At 33.3% G+C, this 27,796-nt stretch overlaps 1 protein-coding gene across 1 annotated transcript; it reads left to right on the forward strand.

The window, feature by feature from the left end:
* Nucleotides 1-280: 280 nt before the first annotated feature.
* On the forward strand, nucleotides 281-15,971 carry CCAP (Crustacean cardioactive peptide). Its single transcript, XM_076394330.1, has 4 exons — nucleotides 281-348; nucleotides 13,967-14,058; nucleotides 14,141-14,213; nucleotides 15,596-15,971. Exons 2-4 carry the CDS (start codon nucleotides 13,969-13,971, stop codon nucleotides 15,862-15,864), a joined length of 432 nt encoding a protein of 143 aa, XP_076250445.1. The 5' UTR covers nucleotides 281-348; nucleotides 13,967-13,968; the 3' UTR covers nucleotides 15,865-15,971.
* The last annotated feature ends 11,825 nt before the right edge of the window (nucleotides 15,972-27,796 follow it).

A 27,796-nucleotide genomic window follows, 5' to 3' on the forward strand; every position in this document is an offset into this window, starting at 1 on the left:
TCCGGACGGTATTTTTTTAGCGCAAACCACTGAGACAGGATCCTGTCGAGTGTGTTTATTTAATTTTTTCCCTTGAAAATAATTTCTGGCCCAGCGGGACGCGTGGCCGCAACTTCTTATTTAACGACGTCAATTACAGCTACTGTGCGCAGTATGTATATCGTTTTTCTTTTGCAGCAAAAGCGATCTTGTTTTATATAATGGCTGCGCATTACGATAACGCTTGGGGTAGTCAGTGGCTATATAAATGGAAAAATAATTTTTCTATTGGGAGTTTGTGATTAGAGCTTAGCCGAACTCTGCAGGCGTGATAAGTAGTCGTCTAGCTTTTGTTTTCCATCAAGAGAGGTATGCTATACAATTTTTTGAAACCTATTTTCTTCTTATTTTCTTATTAATACTATATGAATATTTTTATATATTGCGGTATATATAATATTGAATGTTATTTTATTTTGAGGGAAATTGTATGCACTATTATTAGGTCCGTTCATTGCAAGTTTATTACTTTTTCTATCAGATTATGTGGCATCTGCTAAAAAAATTGATAGGCGGATGGTACAATGAATAAAGTGGGTAAGATAGATACTACCATATAAGTCGTTCCACATAAATTTTGATGGCTTTATGCTAGAGTATTGATACATTAAGAGTATGTATAATATTTCTGTTATAGTTTAATGGCCTTTTTTCAATGTCTCACCTAAAAGTATAACAAATCTAAGATAGTTAGTTCCAGTTTAGTTTCAGTTTTCTAAACTTGATCAGTACTTGATAAACTAAATTTATTAAATTAAAAAAAATGTACATTTTAGTAATGTTTCCATTTTAGTAAAGTAACACATAAAATAAGAAAATATTTAACCAGTTAAGTGATATGAAATTGTTTGATTTAAAACATCTTTCAGTTACTTATTTTTTTATTTTTTACTTTTTATCGATATCACATCAGCATGACCTATTTTCTAAATTATTATGTTTTTCTATTTATCTGTTCGAGTCAAGCAAGCTTGCTTTCAAGATAACGTTTTTAATTTGAAGAAATCTGCAAATAAGATACATGTAGTCCTTTTAGACGCACATGGTAACGCTGATTTACGCGACACAATTTGTCAGTAGCGGTTTCAAAAGCTTAAGGACAATGCATTTGGTTCGAAGGCAAAAAACGTGGTTTAAAGCCGAAAGTGGACGAAGACCCAGAATTAAAATATCTGACCAAACTGAATTATCACAGGATATCGTAAAAATAATATATTAGAATTAAATATATCTGATCCGATTTTGCCAATTCCGTGGAAATCTACTTGGAAATGTTTAAATAGAAATAAGGGGTTATTTCCGCATCTGCCATTGCTCCTTTTCATCATTTCCTCCAATCGATGAATTAACAATACACTATACTTTAAATTAGATATATGGTAGTAATGGTATGACACATATAGCAAATATCTTAAAATGAATTCACTAACTTACTGATTTTTAAAGTAATGTAGTTCAAAGCATATTAATAATATATTGATATAGTGTTTAAGATATTTTATAAAAGGTTAAAACTTGTCCATATGAGTTGATCATAATTAATTATTTTATGATATATATTTTGTTATTAGCAAATTTTAGGACTAAGCTAAAATCTCGAAAAATATTTTAGAATTTTCATCAAAAACTTTGTAGGGGCATATGATTCGACTTGTATTTATTTATGTTTATATAAATGTATATTTTTATACTTAATCCTACTATTTTAGTTTGAGAAGTTTTTATAATTTTCTTTACACAGATTTGAAGAAAATATTCCTATATTTTAATAAATTGTAGTTATTAATTTATTATTATACAATGTTTAAACAATAAATTACACTATGCAAAAATCCAACCACTTATTCAACATATTCAAATACTACAGTAGATATTCCTTTCGGATACAAATTTTTTAGTTTCTAATCAATTGTTGATTCAAAGCCTTTCTTTTTAGTTTATAGATTACATTAAAAATAAATTATTAGATTTAGATAATTAGTTGGATTATTGCTGTCAAATTTTGTTGTAGAAAAATTTAGAATTATGAGATTATTTTCCTTCTCCTTACTCGAGGGATATGAGCTATTATATAAATAAGTATATAGGTGCACATTTCGATATTTTTTATCAAATAATGTCTATGACACGAGTTGAAAATAATTGAAGATGAGGCATTTTTAAGTCCAGCTGAAGATAATCATGCTGATTATATCATTAGTAATAGTTATTGATTAAATCTGACGCATTTGAACCGAACATTTAAAGGTCCTTATTATATGCCATAAATCACATTTGCAATATAACCACATTTGCTATGAAAATATGCTATGTGATATTTAATTGGAACGTCCTACACTGACTTTTATATTCACTAGATATTATCGATGACGTGTCATATAAAATCGGCCCAGTCCTGAGAAGTTTTAATAAACGTTTGTTTTTTTTTAAATAAAATTCAAATGTATGCTCTTACAAATTTTTTAAAATAACCCATTAAATTCTAGAATGTGACATCTTGTCCTTTTTCTGTTTCTACAATATTTATGAGAATCCCATAGTTAAACAATTCAGTATACATTAGATAATGTCAAGTCAGGAGTCAATCAAACAATGTTAAAAATCAAGAGAGCATTAAAAGTAAATCTTCCGTAGAGAATGTGAGAGACGTGTAGGTAAGATCTTTTGATATATTGTGTACTTGTTGACAGTTTGGCCTGGTCGAAGGAACTCATAATTTACTTTTTATTTTTAATATTATTGCTTCAAACAGCAAAAAATGTACAAGGAGAACTCCACAAGAAAACCATACATTGGTGATGCTCATTTCACCTGTTTATCAGTTCAATCGATTGAAGAATTGCTCTCTGCGTTTTTCTGTACCCTGAAAAATTAATAACTATTACATAATAGTATAATATCCCAATATTGGATCAGGAGGATACATTAATTTAGATGACGAAACTATTTAAAATTTCTTAATTACCATTTTGGATTATACGAATGTTATATCTGGTATACCCCAAAAGATCTAAGGCAATTTTAAGGCACCGGTTCAAAGGAAGAATCTGAAGAAGCATCTGTAGAAATAAACCTGTAAAATTCAGAAGAAAATGTCCAAATCGTCGACTAAGAACCATGTTGATTTCTCTTGAGGACTACTAACGTCCATTAGTTTTGAGAGCTTAATATTATATTATATACTATACTATACGTACATGATATACTACATTAGATAGTGTAAATTATGCTTTATTGTATCCAATACTCTTGTAAGTATGTTTAAGTTGTAATAACCCATTAAACTTTACTTTTTATTACGTGCCGTGTCTGTGACGAATGTATTATTAGGTGCTATATGTATTTTGATGATATTTGATGATTTTGATCTATTAGTGATAATGCGCAGTGTCGATGTCAAAAAACTGTTAAACAGCTTAAACTAACTGGTAAATTCGATAATTTTGACATTTTCCAAAAAATTGTACTTAACGATAAACTATACTTTAAATTACATATATGGTACTGACGGTATGATACATATAGTAAATACCTTAAAATGAATTCACTAACTTACTGATTTTAAAGTATTGTAATTAAAATCAAAACATATTAATAATATATTGATATAGTGAGTAAGATATTAAATAAAATGTTAAAACTTGACCATATGAGTTCATCATATTATTTTATTATTTTCTTATTAGCAATTTTTTTAAATATTTTCGTCAAAAACTTTATAGTATTTATAGAATTTTTATATAACATTTTATATAATACATAAAATAACATTTATCCATTTACTATTATTGAGTAATTCCAAATTGTATTTTCGGCATTCATTACTTTTGCCGAAATAAATTTTTAAGTTCCTTTAATCTGTCAAAGCCCATCAAATACCTTAGAAGCTTAGAGTGACGCTGCTCTGCCATTTTCACTGATTTAAGGTAGGTGAACCAAAATAGTTCGAAGACAACGAATTGTAATAGGTCAATTGAAAAGTCCCCGGCCTACCATAGTAAAATACATTTTTTTGGAAAAATTATTATTTTTTTATTCAAGATAATTTCTTTCAAGGCTGATACACTGATTATAGCGACCCTCCTATTTTTCGATACCATTTTTGTAGAACGATTTGTCCTTTGGTTAAAAATATACCTCAGTTTCAGCGATCATCTCTTCATTCGATGAAAATTTCTTCCCAGCGAGCATTCTTTCGAGATCTGAGAACAGGAAATAGTCGCTGGTGGCCAGATTCGGGGAATACGGTGGATGAGGAAGTAATTCGAAGCCCAATTAATGGATTTTTGCCATCTTTTTCACTTGCTTGTGACACGGTGCATTGGTCACACGGTCTTGGTGAAGCAACTTTCTTTTTCTTCAAGTGCAACCGTTATTAGGCGATTTCATCCTTCAAACGGTCCAATAACGCTATGTAAGAATCGCTATTGATGGTCCTTCCTTTTTCAAGGTAGTGAATGAAAATTATTCTATGCGCATCTCAAAATATAGACGCCATAACCTTGCCAGCCGGCTGTAGCGTTTTTGCACGCTTAGGAGCGGGTTCATCGTATGCAGTCCACTTGGATGACTATCGATTGGATTTCGGAGTGAAATGATGGAGAAATGTGTCATCCATTGTCACATATAGACGCAAATACTCGGGTTTATTATTACGCTTGATTATCTTCAAACACTATTCCGAATCATCAACTCGTCGTTGTTTTTGGTCAAAAGTGAGATCGCGCGGCACCCACTTTGCACAGAGCCTTCTCATACCCAAATATTCGTAAATGATATGATGTACATGTTCAGTTGATATCTTTAGAGTATCTGCTATTTCATTCAATTTCAATTTACGGTCATTCAAAATTAATTTGCAGATTTTTTAAATGTTTTCGTTGGTAATAACCTCTTTTGGGCATCCACCGCGTTCGCCGTTTTCGGTGCTTATTTCACCACGTCTAAACTTAGCATACCAATCCTTCATGGTTGATTTTACTGGGGCAGTGTGCGGAAACTCGGCATCAACCCAAGTTTTTGCTTCAACTGTATTTTTTCCCTTCAAAAAGCAACATTTTATCAACATGCGAAATTCCTTTTTTTTTCACTTCCACTATTCACTTTTTTCACTATAACAAAAGTTGCTTCACTCAAGATACCATAATTCACAAACTAATGATCCTATAGCTGTCAAATTTATACACGCGTCTTTTGAGTGTTAGGGCTAACTAAAAAACATATGGATTTAATTCTAGTAGCGTCATCTATGTGTCAGGCCGGGGACTATTCAATTATCCTATACGACAGACCTTAAGATCTATACGACAAAAACCATGTTCAAACTACCAAAGTTGATGAATTAACTGTTCAGCTGAGTACATGCAAGCAATATTATATTTGATGTTAGTTATAATTAGGATTAGGCAGTACTTGAATCACTTGTAATTAAAATACGTAATTCAAATACAAATATATATATATTTGATATTCATAATTTAATTACTTCTTAAAAATGTTACTTCTAAGTGGTATTTCTGTTATTTAACAATGAAACATTTTGTAATTAGTATTTTAAATAATTATGGTTTAAAAACACATATGAGTATAAATAAATTTATCGTACAGCCTAAATCGGCCGAAATCATAAAATAATGTTTTGGACATCAGTTAATATATCAGTCGTACAAAGTGGGACTGGATGGACTTTACGATTTTATAGTACAGCTTATGGGAAATAACTGAAAATTGAATGAGTTATTTGATAAGCTGGATAAGACTAATACTTTTTCTTTCACAAAACTAGAATACTTCGCATAAAAAGCATCACAACAGATGAGAAAATAAAAATTTAAAATATTGTAATTTATGCCGTAGAAGCAAAGTACACAAAAAAACATTAAATAATGCCTGGCGGTAACAGGAGTAGTTTATACTACTGCATAATTAAAAATTATGATTTTATTGTTTTTGCGCACAGGGACCGTGAGCAACTATAGACATAAAAATGGAGTTATCCAGCTTGCTAAAGAATAAAAGAAAAAAAAGTTTACCATCCTTGGACGATATCTAAATATAAAAAAATGAATTCATACAACATGAGAACAACAGGTTTAATTCTTTTCCCAACAAGAAGCTATTTGTCTGGAAGTACATTTAAAAATGTAGTGTTCATAAAAGGAAATTAAACTCCCCCTAAACTGTTGGACCAATTTTAATGAAATTTTTTGAGTATGATTATGTGAAATCAAGAATAGTTTATAGCCGGCTTGGTTGGCGCAGTGGTAAAGATGACAGGACGGTCCTCCTACTGTTGCGATAGTCGCAGGTTCGAATCCTGCTGAGGCATGGCCGTAAATTTATGTCTGTGATTGTTTAAAAATTTGTGATTGTCCCTAGGCAAGAGTGCAAAATCCGACATGAAAAATGATCCCAGTCCCGCCAGTAACCAGGCTGTTAAGACCGGATGTCTTCTGGGAAGATTTCTAAGTTGGACACCGTGGTTCGGAGCCCTTGTTAAACTGTAGGTCCAGCCCAGATAAACTCTTGTTGGTTCGAGACTTTAAAATAGACCCGATAGATGGCTGCGATAAGGTTCGAGGAATTTTTGAAATATTTTTTATTTCAAGCGCAGATATACATCGCTTAAAAGTATTATCAGAGTATTATGTACTGATTGATATATGCACCATAAATTATATATTAAATGTAAACTTATTATAATAGGTTGACATATTATTTGTAATATTAAAAGTAACGTGCTCGTTAACAGATCAATCTAAATGAGCTTAATACCCATAATACTAATATAGTCATTCGGCCTCGCAAATATTTACTGAAGCCCTTTAATGTAATATAGACATTATAGAATGTATTAATTAACAGTAATTTATTGAATAATAAAAATAACTTTGACAGCATTTATTAATATTTTGAAATATTGTCATTGTCAGTTTTATTCCCAATATGTCTACTTTCATTAATGAAATTTCGTCTACATTTAATTTAATTTTTAATTTTGACTTAAAAAGTTACTTATATTTATTTGTTGTGTATTTATTAAAATACAACGCTACGTCTTCGAGAACGAAAAGGAAATATTATTAATGAACACAGAAGGCATAAATAGGTAAACTGTCGGTTATGTAGAATTACAGAAAAATATTTGACATAGTATGTAAAATTAAGAGACGAGGCTGCAAACACATGTGTACATAAAAGCGTAGAGCAACACATTGAACACACGTCATCGAGATAATATAATGAGACAAAAATATAACTCCGAAATAGACTATTTGTCACATGCATAAGTCGTCATCGGCAATATGGAAAAAATTATCATTATCATGCATTTAAGGATAAAGGTTAATCGACAAATATTTGCTGCGCATCAGGAGGTGTTGCGTTTCACTTCAATTTTTAAATATGTTACCAAAACAATTGAGAACATTATTACGCATACCGATGGATGATTCGTGCCAATCAAGATAATAATGATGATGCCGCCAGTTATTTCATCAATATCAATTTTTGATATGTGTGCGAAAATTGAAAGTGAGCGATTACAATACATTAAGTTTAACCAAGCGAAATTTCGTTCTGAGGATTACATACATTTACCTGATGCTATCATCAGTAACGTAGGTGGAACAATTTATATCAACAACATCGCTAACATATATACTTTTCCATCATCATATACTGGTAGTTTGCATCATATGCTAGAGTATACGGTCGACCAGGTCTTTTCAAGACATTTTACTTGTAATCCAAACCAGGATGAAATTGAACTTTTGTTGATGCCAGGTCAAACATCAATACATCGCCTTGATATTATGCTATATATATTATTATATATAAAGTAGCAGTATTTAAACAAAAATTAAAATCGTTTATAAACGATTACACATTATTCGGTATGAAAAATAACGTTTCAACAAGGCAATCTCTATTGGGTCTACTACCTTTCTTTATAAGTTACACTGGGTACTTATAAAAAGTCGAATTTCCATTAACTTTCAATAATCAACAATGTATTAATAAGTGTAAATTACTACGGTAATGAACGTTATAACAAATATAATAATAAGTAAGATTGTTTTCAGAACTGTAACAACTCAGGGCATCAAGTATAAGTATACGTGAACTTTCTTTGCTTTTATGTTATAAAAATATATTATAATTAAATAATATATATTATAATTGAATATATCAATAAACAATTTTGAAATTGATGTTTGACTTTAGCATGTATATTAAAGGAATGTATTTACAATAATTAAATTAACTATTAATTCTCCAAAACTTAGGTCGATAAAGTTAATAATCAAAATAATTGATACAAGGCTCAAATAATTAAATGTCATCTAGTTACATATCTTATGCATCAGTCGTTAAACACCTTCATATTTATCAATGTTTTAAAATATTCACAAATGTAGCGTTAATAATTCATACTTTCTTGTATTTGTCCTATGTAGTTTATATTAGGATATAATTAAAATAAGATATAAATCCTGCATATTCATTACTGCATGTATGTATTCATATAGCCCTTTTATACATATTTCTCACCTAAAATATATATTTAATATAAATAAATAAATAAATATATATATATATATATATATATATATAATATAAACATTTAAATACAAATTTATTGTTCTTTGCTTATTTATTTTACTCTTCGATATCGATCTTGCAGATAGCTCATCTTTAGTTTGGCGTCTATGGCTTTTATTTATCTGCTGCTTTCTAATTTGTCTCATGTTCCATGTGTCCGAATTAAAATTCAATGAAACTGTTTTATAACTATTAATATTCTATAAAATATTTATTTTAACTCTTGATGCACAAACTAACGTATTTATTACCTGCAAAATTAGGTTAATGCTTTGTTAAAAAATTAATTTACTAATATAGCCTGAAATTAATCAGATCACAATGCCTCCAAAATTTACAGAAAAATCTTACAACTTTTTTACCTTACTTTACTTTACTATCTTGTAAGCAAATAATATAAACGATTCTTATTATACTCGAATTTTCTTAATCTACGTTGCTGAAATTTTCACATACGCCGGGATTTTCTTTAACCTTTTCTGTATATACCTTGTGATAAAGCGGACACATTCATTTGTTATCTTTTATAAATTAAAAGAAAACTCTTATCTCCATCGAGATTCGATCGTAGTACGTTATTGTCGGCGAGCTAAACTCTTAGCCTACACGGCTACTCGCTGGGTTTGTTTTTATATTTTGTTTCACTGAACTGACGGCTATTCCACGTTGCTTGATTTGGGCTTTTTTGGCTTTGTTGGAATATACTTATTTATAGCGAATGTTAACACAAATATATTAGGCCTTAAAGATCTTCCTGGATATAATCTTTAACCGTGACAAATTTCACATCTCTAAGTGTCACCGTTTTCGTCAAAAAGTGAGCAAAAATTTTTGTTAATTCGATTAATATATCGATGTCTGATTTTGCACTGAAAATATTCTGAAAACAAGCTTTATCAACGTTCACATATCATTAAATTATTCTCTTTATTATGAAAGAAACATGATTAACTTAATAAATTGTGGTCGAATTTTGACCAATGATCACTTATATTTACGTTCAGATTAATATTATTTGAAATACTAGTAATTTGGTAACAAATAAATAACTATTTATTCAGCTTAGTTGATATTGCCGTTGTTTTTATTTAATCAAACCATAAATTCGCAGGAGAATTCATTTGTACATCTTCCTATTAAGTAATTTATTTTTATTTATCTGATAAATCGTTCGCACTGGATTAGGAATCGTTAACGTCACGATTATCAGCTTCGGGACGCGCTCGGTCCTCTCAGCCCCTGTCGTCGTTGCACAAAAGCCTTTTTTAATATGTCCTTTCGAGTACGCCGCCAACAGTGGGACGACCCCTCCCGTAAATAAATTTTATATATCCCGTGACTTTTAGCTTCACACAATTACTTATTATCAGGACGAGTACTGGAAGGGGCGGCCGGTTGTAGAACTAAGTGGCATTCACCCCCCGCATTCCACGCGGCGGAGGCCCGAGAGTGTTTCATTGTAAGGGAGCCGCAGGGGGCTCCGAGACCGGGCCAATAAAGTAGGACCATTTATCACTGTTAATAATTCTCTTCTGCACTGCTTTGATTTCTCGCATTTTACAACTTGTTATTGTGTGCCCCCGTTAAATTCCATCGAGGTGGCTGCCGAACGGACGGCGTAATGAATGTTCTTAATTAAATTATTTTTTATCGGCTCTCGTCGATATTTCGATCGGGCTCGATGTTTTGAGCACTTTTAAATTGCTACGCATGATAGAGCTGGAAAAAATGGATTTCTAAATTCAGAATAACTTACTTGTACACTAAATTTTATGCTCCTAGTGATCGCCTTGTGGTGGAAATTCAACTACAATTTATTAAGTTAATCATGTTTCTCACATAGTACAGTAAAAGGGGTAATTTAAAATGATATGCTATTAAAACTTGTTTTCATAGTTTTTTCAATCGAAGATGTGTATGTATTTCACATATGAAATTAATTAATATAATAAATGTGTCAGTATGTCAAAACATATTAAAATAACTATCTCAAGAACTAATACTCATTAACATTTTTTAAATGGCATTTAATTAAATCTAATTTCTATTAATTTTTAATAATCAACAAAGTATTGATAAGTTTAAACTTCTACACCACTGACCATGAAGTATTATAAGTAAGATTATTTTCAGAACTGTAACAACTTCAGAGTATCAAATATAAGTATACATACATTAATATGGAATACCATATGATTTAGAAATGTATATTAACGGAATTAAATTTACTATTGATTTTTTATTGAATAATCAAAATACTTGATACAAGATTCAAAGAATAAAAATCAAGTTCAAAGAATATAAAAACATATAGTCACATATCTTATCGCATTAATCGTTAAACCCGTTAATATTTATCAATGCTTTAAAATGTTTAGACATTTACTGTTAATAGTTTATAATTTTTTATATTTGTCCTATGTGTTCCATCTATGGAAATTATGTAGTTACTTTCATTTTAACTGCTGCATATTTTCATCACTTCATTTATATAATCATAATATACTTATCTTTCATTCATATTTCTTACCTAAAATATTTATTACAAAAACAATAAATAAACCAGGCTGGTTAAAATAATAATATCTTTAGCTAAATTTTAAATAAAATTGCATCGTTTTTTTGCTTATTTATTCCAGTATTCGATCTCCTCCTTGCTTTAACTAATCTTTAATTTGCCTACTAAAGCTTTCGTTGGTCTTATGTCCCACGTGGGAACTAACAACTCGCCAGTAAAATAGCAATTAAAATTCTATGAAGCTACTTTAATATTCTTTGCAACACTTCATTTTAACTCTTGATGCACAAATTAACGTATTACAGTATTCGGTTAGTGCTTTGTTAAGATTATGCGTTTACTAATAAAACCTGAAATTAATTAAAAATTAATACCATTAAAATGTACAGAAAAATATTAATAACTTTTAAAATTATCTCTAGTGATTTTTTTTATTATTTAATTATTACATTGTTACTAGTCGTTTCCGACTAACCTACAATTTGTCTTTATGATAACATCTTCTTCCAAATCTAGGTATATAACTAGGGGGCCCATCGGCACTATCTTAGTCTCTGATGAAATAATGTGTATACATGTCACTGCTGTATTTTTTATTATACGCAACTCACTACACAACACTACACAAGATCAGATGGTTTGATTCGTTTGAGTCTGTGTCCTGATCTGGTGGTATCCAAAAGCTGCAATACTTCAATATTGTAATGAGAATGAGTCTTTCCTCATGTCCTCTTGCAATTCTCTTGATTTCTTGGCTGACTGTGGGTATCTGAAGGTCTCGATGTAGTTAATAAGTCCTATAGAATTTGGGTGCGCTCACAATACCTCCCAGGATTTTGTTCTGAAAAATTTGTATCTTGTTTATGTTACTCTTTGCAGAACATCGCCATAATTGAACTCCGTATGTCCATATAGGTTTCAGTATTTTTTTATATAGTAGTAACTTATCATGTACTGATAGTTGTGATTTTCTTTCAATTAGCCAGTACATTTTCCGATATTTAAATTCCAGTTCTTTTCTTTTTTTCTTTATATGTCCCTTGCAGCGAAGTTTTGCATCAAGATTCATTCCGATATATTTAGCATTGTTGCTATATGGAATGATAATATTAGTTATGAATATTATATATATTATTGGTACTTGTATGGTCAGATTGTAGGTGAACGGCACATGCAGATCTGGCCCCCAGCGTCTATTTCCTGTTCTCAGATCACAAAAGAATGCTCGCTGGGAAGGAAGTTTCGTCGAATGAAAAGGTGATCGCAGAAACTGTGGCCTATTTTGAAGCAAAGGACCAATCGTGCTACAAAAATGGTATCGAAAAGTAGGAAGGTCGCTATAATCAGTTTATCAACCTTGAAGGGAATTATGTTGAATAAAAAAACTAATTTTGCCAAAAAAATTTGTTTTACTATGGTAGCCCGGGGACTTTTCAATTGACTTGTTATATATCATTATTTTTAACTTTATCCAATTTGTATGTAATAAAAATCATGGTAAAATATGAGACGGGTAGTGCTGAGAAATTATCTTCAATGTTTAATAGGTTATATATTCTAATTGCGGTTCGATCACACTGGCTGGTGTCAACATTTTACGTTACAAAATCAATTTCCGAATACCCCTATAAAATTTTGACAACCAACAAAGCTGTCTATCCTTTCTAACACTATTGAGGAACTATTGGTGACACTTACAGTGACACTTTTTATGGGGAAAGAAAATCATTATTTTTACTATTTTTCTCGCAGTTATACCATATTTTTTATGAATAAACCTTCCATAGGCCGTTACAAATATTTTAAAGCCAAAATGTACCAAATCTATCTAGATATTCTCAAGTTTTAGCGAGACTAACGAACAGCAATTCATTTTTACATCTATGGAAAATCTATATACTATAATTGAAATTAGAATAGGTTTTCTTGATTTTTCAAATTAAAAATTGGGTTTGTTTCTTAATTACTATAAAATATATACCATAAAATGATATATTAATAATTGGAATAAGTGTATTGTGCTATATTTAAATATTATTTAGATTTTACAGATTTTCCTTTTTTATTTTTTCAAAATAAAATATTTCATATAAAAACAGACCACACGTCAACAAATTTCTTCAAACTTATTTCAAGAAATAAAAATCTCAACCGTTTAATTTTTTTATTTTTTGATAATATGTAATAAATATCATAATGAAATTAATATTACAATATTATGAATTGTAATGTTATACTTTTTTCCATATTTTTGTTGCAAGCCTTTTGCGTAGTGAATTAAACTTGACTTGTCACCCAATGTCTTAATGCCTTCTTTTGTTGCCATTAAAGGCACTATTTGCATTTAGTATGTTTAAGAACACTAAGTTTTGGATTGACAGGGCGGTCCCCCTGTAGTTGCGATAGTCGTACTTTCGAATCCTGCTGGGGCTTGACCGTAAATTTTTGTCTTCCGGGATAATCTCCAAATTGGTCACTCGCCAGTCGGTAGGTTTAATGGCAGGACCTTCTGAACCACGTAGTAGGTTCAATTCAGATATACATTAATTGATAAAAAGAAGTCTCTGAAACATATTGCATGATATCTCTAAGTTTTAATTTACCGATTTAAAAAACTCTAATTTTTTTTCTCTAATAGCTGTAATTTGGCGAAAAAAAAGTGACTTTTTTACTTTGATATGGTAGAAGAATGAATAAAGAAGGCTCATAGGCTGAATTTTTCCATTTTAGAACTTTTAGTATGATATTGTAATAATGTTAACTGGCTATTATAGTTTACATTTTTGAAATATTTTTTTCTTGTAGAAATGACTGCTCAGATTCTGATATTAGTGTGTATCTGGTCTATTTCCATTATGTTAATAATCGAGACTGAAGGATTGTTTGTTCCAAAACGGGTAAAGTCGTATAATTATATGTGATAGTATAAAATTACTTAGTAATTCTTTTGTTAGATAATTTATAATTATATTTTTGTAGGTTGTTCCCTTCAACACCAGAGAAAAAGTTATTATGGATCCAAAGAAAAGACCGTTTTGTAACGCTTTTACAGGTAATATTTAGTTAATAATTATGCTCGTTAAAACTTCATTCTAGCGTACTTTGTGTTTTTGTCATAAACCTGAATATTGTCGAAATTTCAGTAAAAATAATTTAATTTTGCTTCTGTTTGTTGGTTTGTCCTTGATATTGAATGCCCTTGATATATATGAATTCCTGGGATATTCTAATCTCCACATATTCTAATAGTTTATGGCTGGAACCGTTCTGAGCAACTTCATCATGAGTCACTTCTAAGTTTACAAGTAACTATTAAATGGTTTCATGTACTTTGATCAGCGATTTGTATAGGTGAAAATGCGAAGAAATAAATAACCAACCAGAAATAAACAACTGTTATAGTTTTGACACTTCTCACACATATAATAACAGTATATTTACAGTTATTCAGTATATGCATTTGCTATTCATGCAATGATCAATACTACAGCTCGAATGGGAAGTACTGCTGCATCCATCGTATTCAACAAATATAGCGCCTTCTAATTACCACTGGTTCAGATGGATAATGGTTCATAAATGAACGATGAACTTTGAAATTCATCATCATCGATTCATAGCCGACGGTCAGGGAGAATTTCTACTTCTCAGCGCATACGCTGCTGTTGACGTCGCAGGACTTTTTCACTAAATCTCACCATAGTTGGTGGGACAACGTCAATTGTTTTCTATTATCTTGATCCATGTTTTTTTTTGGAGCTGTTCGCTCGGTCTTCCACCTAAAAAAATGATTTCACTACAGAAGTCTGTGAGGAATTCATTCGTTTTTAATTCGACTGGCATGTTAGGTATAATGCAACAATTATAATACGCTTTTCTGAATTTTTTCCTCAATTGCGCTCTTATCGTCGCATATTATACGAATGACTTTATTTCTCATGCGTTATCGGAGAAAAATATATTGAATTTGACTTAGTTTTCGCATTTAAAACATCTCAAGCTTACATATATCAGTTTGTAAGAGTGTCCAAGATTCCAATACTTCTTCCACGCGCACCAACTTAGAGAAGCAACTTTTTTTTTTTAATGAATTTTCGTAACCAGTTATTTTAATATTAATTTCATTTTGAACTTTGGGTTTATTTATATATGACCGTAGGTAAAACATTATTAGTACTTTTTGATTTATCTTATAATTAAACAAAAATTAAATTATTCTATACACTTATATTAATCTGATCCTATTTTATGTAAAACTGTTAATACAAATTTATTTTATTTTATTATTTATCTTACCACAATTTTATAATATCATTATTCCTCATTTATGACCGATACAGTATATTTCAGTCCAGCGTCTTTATTTTACCAATTTAGTTCATACCATCTTAGTTCTTTTATCTTGGAAAATTGACAAATAAGCTTTTCATTTAGGTTGTGGACGTAAACGATCCAATCTCCCTGCACTCACATCCAACGGCGAAGAAATGGAGGATTCCTTGAATAGCCTCCTCGAATTAAGTGAGGAACCGGCAATTGACGACCTCTCTCGTCAAATCATGTCAGAAGCCAAATTGTGGGAAGCTATCCAGGAAGCAAATGTTGAACTGAACCGGCACAAGCAACAGCAGTCCCTTATTAATCCGGACGATGGCGTTAGAAGCGCCTCCGCGAACTGCGTTCTACCACCCTGTTACATTTAAATAATCGAACGTTAGAGTTACAGTGCTCTATCAAAATAATTTCACCATTAATTGTAGAAAAATCGATCGTCATGTTAAACCGTTATCAGATATTATGTGTACTTATAGCAGTTAATCTATTAGTTAAGTGAAATCTTAGAAGATCGTTATTATTTGTATAATTATGGAAATATAATGTAATCGATTGAAATTAATATTTTTTTTCTTACTGAATATAATCAATATTTATGAAGTTATTTGTGCTTCGACCATTAACATTTCTACTTTTATATCTTATTACTAGATATGATATCTACACTTAACACTTACCTTAATTGTTTAAAAGCGTCTAGTCTTTAGAAATATTGTAAATTTTTTAAAATTCTTCTATCTTCTATCATTCAACAATCTGTCCAATTGACAATAAGTATCTTATATGATTTACATTGTATAATAACATAGAAGATCACTTCAGCATGTGATCCCCTGTATTAGTCCTTTCCCGTCCTTTATTAGTTTGAGAGCGTTCAGTTTCAGAAATATCCTTAGAAATAGTCTCCAAAAGACAGATCTTATCTTCCAATTGTTTTGGTGTTTTTTTCTACTAGTTCTATATCGATGCCGCAATCCTTAACTACATATTTTCTCTACTTTCTCTCCATATTTATAATCATTATTATTCAAGACTTGTCTGTTTTCGATTTAAATTGTCCTATTCTCACCGCTCAGTCTCTTATTTTCCTCTCTGATCTTGTCCGTACTTCCTTGTTCTTCCCTTATTTTCCTCGAGTCCTGATGTATCTTTACCTTCAAAAACTTTATAGTATTAATAATCATATCCAGCTTTTCATATATTTTCTTTCCCATATTTGGGCTTATTTTATTCTCGACGTATAAGTGGCACCCACAGTTCTCTCTAAGTTCTCTCGTTTTGAGCCATCTGCGTAGATGACAAGATGATTCGGATAATTCTCTTCAATTATCTGTCTAAAACTTTTTATTGTAGAAGGAGTATTTATTTTTTTTGTGCAGAGCCTTCATAGAGAAGTTTTTGTGTATTCTTGAGAACTGCCATGGTGGTATAGTAGTGATTCTACTGTTGGCATCTGGGATCACAATCATTATTCGTTTGCATATCCTCTGGAAGACTAATGAAGGGCTTAGGTGCCTCTTCCTTATATTGGTCCAGTCTGTCTTCGGTGGGAAAAAGGTAGTGAGCTGGTCCAGTTCTGGACGGAATTTGAGGGGACTTGCATAGTTTAGTAGCAGGAGCTCTCGCCGTGACTCGAGTGATGAAATCTTTGCTTCACACTGTAAGCTTTCGACTGGACTAGTGCGGAGTGCTCCCAGTATGATTCTCATAGCGACGTTTTGAATGGAATCCAGTTTCTTCAGGTATGAAGAGGGTGCGGTAATATAGCACTGGCTTCTATAGTTTAATTTGCTTCTTATTAGCGCTTGAAATATGTTGCTCAACGATGTTCTATGTGCTCCCCAATTAATGTTGGAAAGGGCCTTCAGTAGACCTATGTCTGCCAAACATTTATCCTTGATATAATTTATGTGTGGGAGCCAGTTGAGCCAGTTGAGCACAACAGCAAGCCAAGGAATTTGTGTTCTGGTTTATTTATCAGCTTCTTACCCTCCATCATTAGTGTTGCTATTCGCGAGCAGTTCCTCCGTCTACAAAAATGAACACTCACTGTTTTCTCTGCTGAGAACTTCAACCCATTCTGTCCGGTCCACGCAGGCACTTCATCGATGCATTTCTGTAATAGGGATTGACTATACTTATGGTTTGTATGTTTGTGGTAAATAACCACGTCATCCGCATAGATTTTGGCGTTGATATAAGTGGGAATGACTTCGTTAATGGAGTTTATGGCAATTTTGAATAGTAATGGGCTAATACATGAGCCCTGGGGCCCATTGGTTTGATGATATGTTGTTGATATTACTCCATTAACCCCGACCCGGAAGCTTCTGTTAGTCAAGAAGGATGCAAAGAAGTCGAACATTCTGCCCCCTATTTCCCAGTTAGATAGTTGTTTCAGGATGCTATCAATATTGATGGAGTCAAAGGCCTTTTCTAAGTCAAGAAAAACTGCAGTCACATGTTGTCCCGTATTAAAGGCCTCACAAAGGTCCTTCTGAAACCCGATCAAGTGATCATGTGTAGAGTATCCTCTAATGAAGTCTTTCTGGCGATTATTTAGTAGGCTCTGCTTTTCAATCACATATATCAATCTATGACAGACCATGCGCTCAAGTACTTTACATAGGTGACTGGTTAACGCGATAGGCCTGCAGCTGGATACTGAATGCCTGGCTTATATATAGGGACTAATAGCGACTGCTTTCACGACAAAGACAAATGTCCCCTAATATAAACTTCATTGTAGATTTTAATCAGATGGAAGTGTTGCGATTGAGTTAGGTTTTTGATTAATGGGAAGCAAATGTTGTCTAGTCCGGATGATGTGTTTCTGCCTCTGCTAATGGCATTATTAAGCTCTTCAATTGTGAATGGAGTATTCAAAAAGTCATGTGCATTTTTGCTTGTCCCATCATTACTGTTCATTTCTTTCTCCTTATGTTTGTTTAGTATGGAATGATAGTGCGCTGCAAACATTTCAGTCATCTCACAGGGGTCTTTAATACGTCGACTTTCATCAACCATTACTGGTATTTTGGATTGTGGGGTGCCTTTTAGTATGCATACTTTCCTCCATATAGTATGGGATGAGGTTTGCGGGGTAAGGCTACTTGTAGATTTTCTCCAACAGCTTAATCTTGCTTGCCGTATAATTCTTCTCGCAATTGCCTTTAATCTTTTATAATTTTGGAAAAGTTCGGTCGTTGGGTTTAATTTGAATCTCTTAAGGGCCCTTTCCTATCCTTTATCACCCTATCACAGTCTCTATTCCACCACGGTAGAGGTAATTTGTTTCTTTTTGTGGCGTTGATGGGAGTGGATCTTCTAGCTGCACTGATAATGGAGTCGGTGAATTCTTATTGAATACTTTTGTCTAACTGTGTCTATATTTTCAGTAATTGGGGTGGTTTCAATCAGCGACCTGTATTGGTCCGAATCATGCCTCTAATATTAAGTCAATGCCTAAGTCAATGCCTCTAATATTAAGTCTAATCGCTGTAGGTGATATGCCAGATGACTCAGTGAATATAACCAGAGTGGGAAAGTGATCGGTGTCATGCATATCAGTTATAGTTGTCCATCTCGTCTGTCCAACCAATGAGGAAGAGCACAGGCTCAGGTCCAAGTGTGATAAAGTGCCTGATAAGGCCGATACAAATGTAGGCGATCCATCATTCATAAACCACAGATTATTGTCAGCAATTATCATCAATCACCTCAATAATCCATCGACCCCTTTGATTGTATTTAGGCGAGTCCCACTCGGGAGCATGAGCATTGAGATACCCCATGATGATTTTGGGATTAGGAAGTTGTGAAAGTAGCTTCTATGCTAGTTCTTTCAATGCTCGTGGAGGGAGACAGATACAAATTACACAGCGAAACATTTTTGCCAGATAAATATGCTCTGACAGCTACTGCTCAAGTTATAATGTTGAGCTTTTCTTCGTGCATTTCTGTGCGGATTAAAATAGCTACTACTACAGATGGACGCGCACAGTTTGTCCTGTCCTTTCTTGTGATATTGTAACCTCGCACCTAGAATGAGTCTTCAGGGGATAAATTGGTTTCCTGCAAGAGCATGATTGATGGCTTGTATAATCCTATGATGAGTCGAAGCTCATCTTGCTTTCTTTTAAGTCCGTTGATGTTTCATTGCATTGTGATGGTCATTTTGTATGTTATGCTGGTTCCTCTATATCTATGTCGCTACTAGATTTATTTTTGGAGCTTCTACTAGTGCGGTCGTTAGAGTGACCTTTATTGTTCCTTTTGCTTGTATTGGGATGAATGGGAATGGGGAATAGGAGGAAGACGGGGAAGGGATTGATCCGTCCCACTCGAAGCAACTCGGGATGGTGACGACCTTCGATGTGAAGGTGGAGGGGCCATCGCCTCTCGGGATGTAGTCGTGAAATTTTCTGTGGTTGTTTTCTTTCTAATCTAAGGAGTCGCCCGAGTAGAGGTGTATGCTGCTAATTTCATTGTCTCCTTTGTTTTCCGATCATCAATGTTACATTGAGTGGCTGTGGTGACATAGCTCTTTTTGACAGCTTTAACATAATTCATTTGGCTATTACCCAATTGCTGTCTAGCTATATTTCTGGCCATGAAGTATGATATCTTCTCTTCGGTTTTCACTTTTTGTATTAGTAATTCTTCTTTGTATACAGGGCATCCCCTGTATCTCGGAGAGTACTCCTGGCCTCAGTTGATACAATGAGGTGGTGGAGAGCATTGAGCCTCTCCATGTGCATTCTTTCCACAGGATGGGCAGGCGGGCGCATAGGTATAGTTCATGGATACATGCCCAAACCTTTGGCTCTCGTAGCACCTCATGGTATTCGGGATGTGTACTGCCTTACTTTCAGGCTAAGATATCCTGCCTTGAACCTTCAGGGATATGTTCCTTTCTGAACGTCAAGTATAAAGCTATTGGTTGCAATATTTTCTCCATCTTTCCTCGTGGTGATTCTCTTAACAGATGTGACCCTCTGCGGTGTCAGGTTCTCAAGGATCTCCTCCTCCATGCACACAGACAAATCTCTGCTAGATATTACTCCCTTACAAAAATTTAGCGTCGCATGTGGAATTACTGTCACTTCTACATTATGCATCTTTCTTAGCTTCAATATTTTTTCCGACTATCTAGGGTTTGCCACTACTACCAGTATTGTTCCATTTCTCAGTTACTTAGTTGAATGTACGTCTCCCACCGCTGAAAACAACTCTCTGTATATCACAAATGGCGAAAGGCCCGACAACAGATTATTTTCTAAAGATATCACAAAATATCTATCATAATCATTCTGCGTATGTTTGTTCATTAACTCGTTCTCTCTCCTGGGTCTCTTTAGACCACTGTTTTGGGTGGCAGTAGTCGTTGCCTGCATCCCGGCCTGGTCACCTACCGGAAATGCTGCGCAGTTTCAGATCTGGAGAATACGGTTGATGACAAAGCAATTCGAAGCACAATTCATGGATTTTTGCCATCATTTTCACTGCCTTGTGACATGGTGCATTGTCTTGGTGAAGCAGCACTTTCTTTTTCTTCAAATACGGCAGTTTTCAAACGGCCAAATAACGCTATATAATAGTTATTGTTGATGTTCCTTCCGTTTTCAAGGTAGTCAATTAAAATTATTCCATGCGTAACTAAAATAGTTCATCGTGTGCAGTCTACTTGGATGACTGTTGATTGGACTTCGTGGTGAAATGATGGAGCCATGTTTCATCCATTGTCACATATCGATGTAAAAACTCGGGTTTATTACGCTTGATCATCTTCAAACACTGCTCCGAATCATCAACTCGTCGTTGTTTTTTGTCAAAAGTCAGCTCGCGCGGCACCCAATTTGCACAGAGCAGATATCTTTAGAGTGTCTGCTATATCATTCAATTTCAATTTACGGCCATTGAAAATCATTGATTTGTGGATTTTTTAAATATTTTCGTCGGTAACAACCTCTTTTGGGCGTCCACTGCGTTCACCGTCTTCGGTGCTCATTTCACCACGTCTAAACTTAGCATACCAATCCTTGATGGAAATTCGGCATCAAGCCAAGGTTTTGCTTCAACTGTATTTTTTCCCTTCAAAAAGTAATATTTAAGACCATTTTTTACATTTTACATTAAACTAATGACCCGACAACTGTCAAATTTATATACGCATCTTTTGAGAGTTAGGGCTAACTAAAAATATATAAATTTAATTCTAGTAGCGCCATCTATGTGCCAGGCCGGGGACTTTTTAGTTGACATGTGACAGTTAGACAGTCTTACACTTTATTTAAAATAATTTTAATATTTATTTTAAATAATTTATTTTTAATAATTTAATATAATATATAAAGAATTTATAAATCTGGATCAGCGAAAGATACAAATCAGAAACACCGTTCTTCCAGGGTATAAGCAATATTATATACAGCAGTATAAGTATAAAATTATTAGAGAAAATAAATGAAATTTGACTACTAAAGCTCTTTGTATAATACTCACTATTACTTATCGCTATGAAGCTTACAGTAGATTGAATATTCGAAAATAAGTCGGAATTTATCTCACATAATCTATGAAAATCTCTTAGTCGATCAATCATTTGGCAAAAGTCGTTCTTAATTTATTATTAATAAACTAGGATAAAGAAAAACAATAACTATCTATTTATCCGTCACCTGTTAGAATATTTAACATGTTTTTCTATATATATATTTTGTATTATTAGATAATTCGTTTGCACTAATTGACAACATAACCTTTTGAGATATTTTCAACTTATGTGATGTCTAACAAGAACAAACATTTACATAATTTAATGATTCTGTAATATTATATGTAGTGCTTGTATCATAATTTTACTTGAAATAATTAATGTTCACTACATTTAAATGAATAATTAAGGTATTATTTAGATATTACTTCCTAGAAACAAATTTCTCATGGGGCTTCGTCTAATCAGAGTCGGTAGGTTCTTTTCTCTGCTGTAGTGTTATGACTTGCAATGCCCAGGAATCAGCACCTATCAAGCCAACTACGATGTATCTTCCACTCCCCTCTGTGGTGATAGACATATATTTCGCACAAATCAAAACGCAAAATCATTTACTCGCCTTTGAGTGTCTGGTAGACCACAACAAGAAATAAATACTGATCGTACTTCTTTTGATAATGATGACTACTTCAAGTTCATGTTTCAAGTTCAAATGTCTCTTTTGAAAAGTTAAGTGCTGCAAAATTGTTTAATAAACTACTTTCTCAAGTACAGAAAGTGGCGACCAGCCCTATAAATTGAAACCCCTTGCCTTCTTGTGCAAATAACCAATAACTAAATATTAAACCCCATTCTATCTTAAAACACTGCCAGGGACTTCGTTCAACGAGAACTGGCACTGTATACGGGCGAGAAAATAGTAGATAACCTATCCTACCTTTAATAACCTTTTGGAGTTGATGGGCTGCGAAAAATCACCAAAATAAGAAATGGAATGACCACCGACAACATTATATTGAATTTAAGGAAGCCCTCCCAGAGAGGGTCAGGTTAGACACTTGTTCTTCCATACGTTCCGTCTCCACGTCGCTGCTTTAAGTGCCAACAATTTAGGCAGACCTCAACTTCCTCTCCTGCCGAACCTCTCTATCCGTCATGAGATCAGTACATGAGATCTATTATACTAATCGTAGCGATACACATATCTGAAAAGTATAAGAATGAGCGGCCATTTAGCATATCCAGAGCGCTTATCTTATCTAAAAGCATGACAAAAATACCTTTTGCTGTCAAATACCATAGTAAAATATTCGCCAGCTGTTCAGAAAAACTCTCCACAGCTATTCAGCGATCTAGCGCTCCTTGAAACTTTCTCCTCCTCAAAAAACCATTTCATCCCTCATTTCTGCCTCCAAATTTCATATTCCTAACCACCATTGTCACACTCTCTTCTATTCTTCCTGATCGACCTTCCAGTCCTGTGGTCATATATTTCCCACCAAAAATCGTAAGATATCCCACATATCAAAAATATGTAAATCGGCATCCGATTAATCCCTTTCTGAACCGGTCTATTTAATCTAAAATACAACATTAACATTCAACAATCTCATCCAATGAAACCTATGGGGTTTCCACCCTAAATTTACCGAGCTAAAACTGTTTAGTCGCACCCATAAACTCCCTTTGTCAATTCACAAAACAAACTTCTTCCCCATTAACTCTCCATCCTGGTAATGGTCAACAATGATCCATGAACTAACCAACATCTCCATCTCCATCAACACCTCCAATTATTCTAGGAGGGGACTAGGTGGATACCCACTATCCGTTTCGGCTTGATAGCCTCTAACCAGAAGGGCCTAATAGTTCCGAAACATCGGAATAACACAAACCTGTACCTCCTTCACTCCAATGGATGCATATATTTTTGTCTTGCCTCGGATAGGTTCTCTAATATCGATCTCACTTTTATCTCACCTAGCATTTTCCCTACTCTACCCGACCTCCACAGTAGAAATAACTTCCCCATCTTTATAATTACCACCTTATCTGCTCCTTATTCTCAAGATAAACAGGCTTACACACAACATAACCAGACTAAGCTGATTGGCATCTCTACCTATATTCTCTCGCACTTCCCAGCTCTGTTCCTAGATGGAGAACTCATTATAAGTAACCTACACTCCTTGACTTCACAGGCAACATCTTTACCTTTGCTCATAATTTCCTTACCAACAGATCCTTTAGAGTCTCTAAACGGACGGTCTAGTCTTTAGTGTACTGTGCAGTGAAATCTACTAACTTTGGGAAAATGCTCTTACAGCGAGCATTAAATCGCCTTTCCATGTGATTTTCCTCTACAGGATTCTCCTACTCCAGATCCTTTGTTATTCACTTCTGTCGTAAGCGTGGCTGCATCAGAGTTATTTCCTCTCATTCACCGTAACCTTGCGGTCCTGACAGTTGATCGATTTAGATTCCTAGGAGCTAGGACCTCCGGCTCTTCTGGGTATATCATGTCGTTGAATTTATCAAGTGAAAAATATAGTTGCTCTCGCGACTTTATAATATATTGTGTTGGCTATCCTACTGGCGTAGAGATGCTGATCAAAAATCAATAATAAAAGTGTACTTATCCTTCATTCTCTCCAAACTAGGTCCCTCCTGTATAGCTCTACTGCCACTTACCTTAAGTCTATAGAGGCCATTAAAAATTCAATCCTTAAAATGCACTGGAAATCTTCCAACCATCACCTGCAATAAACTGGTGCAGTCTTACTCTCACTTTACCCTTGCTTATCGACGAGAATGCCTCTTCTTAAAATTTGCTGTACGATCCCGACCCTCTGCTGGAGTTGTCACCTATGCAATATTAATAATCAATAGAAAATAATCGCTTTTTCACAGGAGTCAAACTATGGGATCGATTCACACCACTCGGAATCAAATTACATATTTTATACATGGACGGTTTCAGATCCTGTGGAGGGCATTGCCTTCATTGTAAGTCAGCAAGCCTTTCTCTTCAAGTTCCCCGATCAAGGCTTAATACTTATTGTAAAGCTTTCTGCTATACCCAGACTCATACAGCTCAATCGAATTTCTGTGAACAGGAGTTCGCTACTGCACTGGAATCTTGAAGCTCGGGCTAACAAGCTCCACAGTGTTAAGAACGACTTCTACACCATCTCTCCCATTCCCCCTAACCGCTCATACGTAGTGAAGCCTAACTGGGGGAGATTAGGCTATTGCCATTTTACACTTAGTCTCTGACTCACCACCAAACTGCAAAATTTGCACCCAAAACCCCATCGCTTCCATTTGTCCCCGCCTTGTTTTCGTTAGATAAAATGTTCGGATTATATAACATTCAAAATAATTTCGCGTTAATATGAATATTAAACTCCTGCGATATCAGTGTGAATATCTTACATTAACTCTCAACAAATTATTGCTCGTCATATATATTCATTGGTCGTTCTATCTCGTTTCATCGCACCAACTTCTTCCAGACATCCTCAAGTCTGTTAACCTACTGCCCATGTAAATAACCGCCCATTTTATCTTTACACCTTACCTATTTTTTGTGATAAAGATTTTAATATTTTTTTGTGCATGTTTAATCGACTGTTGTACCCGTAATTTTGTTTGTCAATAGACACATATAGTCTATTCAAAGTTTTTTTTATATATGCGTCATCGAAATTTGTGACGTTAAAAAGTCGCAATGTTGCCGCATCAACTTTTTGTTCAGATTGGTTTTGAGATACAAAAAAAAAATCAAAAATGTTAATTATACAGCCAGTATAATTTATAAGTATGAGTTAAAATCTCTTATTACTATTGCTTTCAAGAATTTTGCATGCGTCTGATAGCTGGACGCCGTCCGGTTGGCGGCGATAATAAGGCCCCCTTTTGCCCGTAAATTCCGTTAGAGAGTTACTTATTGATGATATTAAATAATTTGGTGCAATTTTATTGAAAATGTTTTTAGCGTGTTGCTGCTGCTCTGAATATTAGTGTAGATACTATGAATAACATCGCTTACAAAATGAAGAACAATACGTTAGATTCAACCAAGGAAACTTGACCATATTGATATTGATTCTATTCGAGATCAAATATACGAAATGTATAAGACCAGTAATTACACAAAATATTTTATCCATATAAACATAATTTAATAAAATTATTTTAGAGAAAATTATTAGTCTGGAGAGTATACATAAAAGAGTAGGGACATGCAGCTTTTTGAGGGATATAAGCATCCCTTCATATACTCTTACAGGGCATAGGATTTTAATGGTGTAAATATAATCCTCGAAAAGGTCTAATGGGACTTCCAGACAAGAATTCAATTTTTAAAGGCATACAATAAAACCAAGGAAGATAAATTATTTGAATTTGTGTATCTAGATGAAACTTGGATATTTCAAAATGATTCATTTGGGGCACTTTTGGTAAGACAGTAACAAAAAAAATGTAAATACAACAAAAATTGGTGGAAAAAGGTAAAAATTACAATAGCATTTGATTAGGTTTTGTTGATCATAATATTTATTAATAATTAATTGCTGATATATTGTTATTCATGCAGCTAATAAGAATGGTTTTATTCCTGGAACAGAAATAGTGTTTTCCTCCAAATCTAAGGGCAACTACCATGGAAAAATGAACCAGAACATGTTTTTGAACTCGGTAAGACATACAGAGGAAGTAATTGATAAATGGTGGATCGTGAACATGTTTAGACATATTGGAAATTAACAGTTTAGTGATCGCCTTGAACAGTGACTCGGAAAGTGAAAGTGACTAAAGGAAACTTTCAGGATATGTGATAATCCTGGAAATTCTTAAGACAGAGTGATGAGAGTAGAAACAACTAAAGGTATGTACATAGTTAATAGAATATAACTATAGAAAATGAAATTGTAGGCCCTGAAAGATTTGTGTGCACAGATATGTTTGTAATTGTTCAGAATTAAACATGTGCATTAGTTTAGAATATTTTTGTAAATATGGTAAATGCATTAGACAGAATTTAGTGTTTAATTTTATCAAAAATGGTGTACACTGGTAATAGCAGAAGAAATAAAAAATACAGTGATGTCAAGATCACTCGACAAGTACATGGTGTGTACAAGAAAACAAAAAGTAAATGTAAAAAGGTAAAAATGCTCTCGAATGAAAGTAAAATACATTACTTTAATATATAATTGCTAATTAGGTGGATTAGACCTCCAGGGGGATACCACTACTTAAAAATATGTACTTAGAGTTCTAATCTACCTTATGGGTCGTGTGGAAAAGAGTTCAATGTAAATATAATAAAACAACTCCAACTTACAAAATATTATACCTTTGTTCTTAATTATAGTTTTAAGCCCTTCGATATTATACGCATTAGATGAACTAATGTTAAAATAAATTATATTTCAAAACAGTATTTTTGTTTAATTATTTTATTTAGATTAGAATTTTTTTGTATATCAAAGCCAAACTAAACTAAAACTCAGAGTTGACGCGGCCACGTTGCAAAGTTTTGACGTCACCAATCTCGATGACGTATAGATAAAAAACATTGAATATACTATACATATATATTGCATAGTCGTTTAGTCGTTTTGGTTATCCATCCCTGTGAACCATACAAATACAGAATATAATAAACCTTATAATAAAAAAATATTTAAAGCAGTAAAAATTCCATTTGGTCAAAGAGCAGGTCATTAATTAATAAAGCTTTAAATTAAATTGCGGAAAAATAGCATTTTTATAAAATGTACCTAAATCCTTTTGAT

This window comes from Rhynchophorus ferrugineus, unplaced genomic scaffold (genome assembly GCF_030347505.1).
Source record: "Rhynchophorus ferrugineus isolate W39M unplaced genomic scaffold, kcgeb_rfMv2 rfM2, whole genome shotgun sequence".
Taxonomy (NCBI): domain Eukaryota; kingdom Metazoa; phylum Arthropoda; class Insecta; order Coleoptera; family Curculionidae; genus Rhynchophorus; species Rhynchophorus ferrugineus.

Excerpts from the sequence above, each read along its gene's own strand:
- CCAP (XM_076394330.1), top strand. The coding sequence starts at position 13,969 with ATGACTGCTCAGATTCTGATATTAGTGTGTATCTGGTCTATTTCCATT. Across the intron at positions 14,059-14,140 it reads GATTGTTTGTTCCAAAACGG|GTTGTTCCCTTCAACACCAG; the intron begins GTAAAGTCGTAT and ends ATATTTTTGTAG. Across the intron at positions 14,214-15,595 it reads GTTTTGTAACGCTTTTACAG|GTTGTGGACGTAAACGATCC; the intron begins GTAATATTTAGT and ends CTTTTCATTTAG.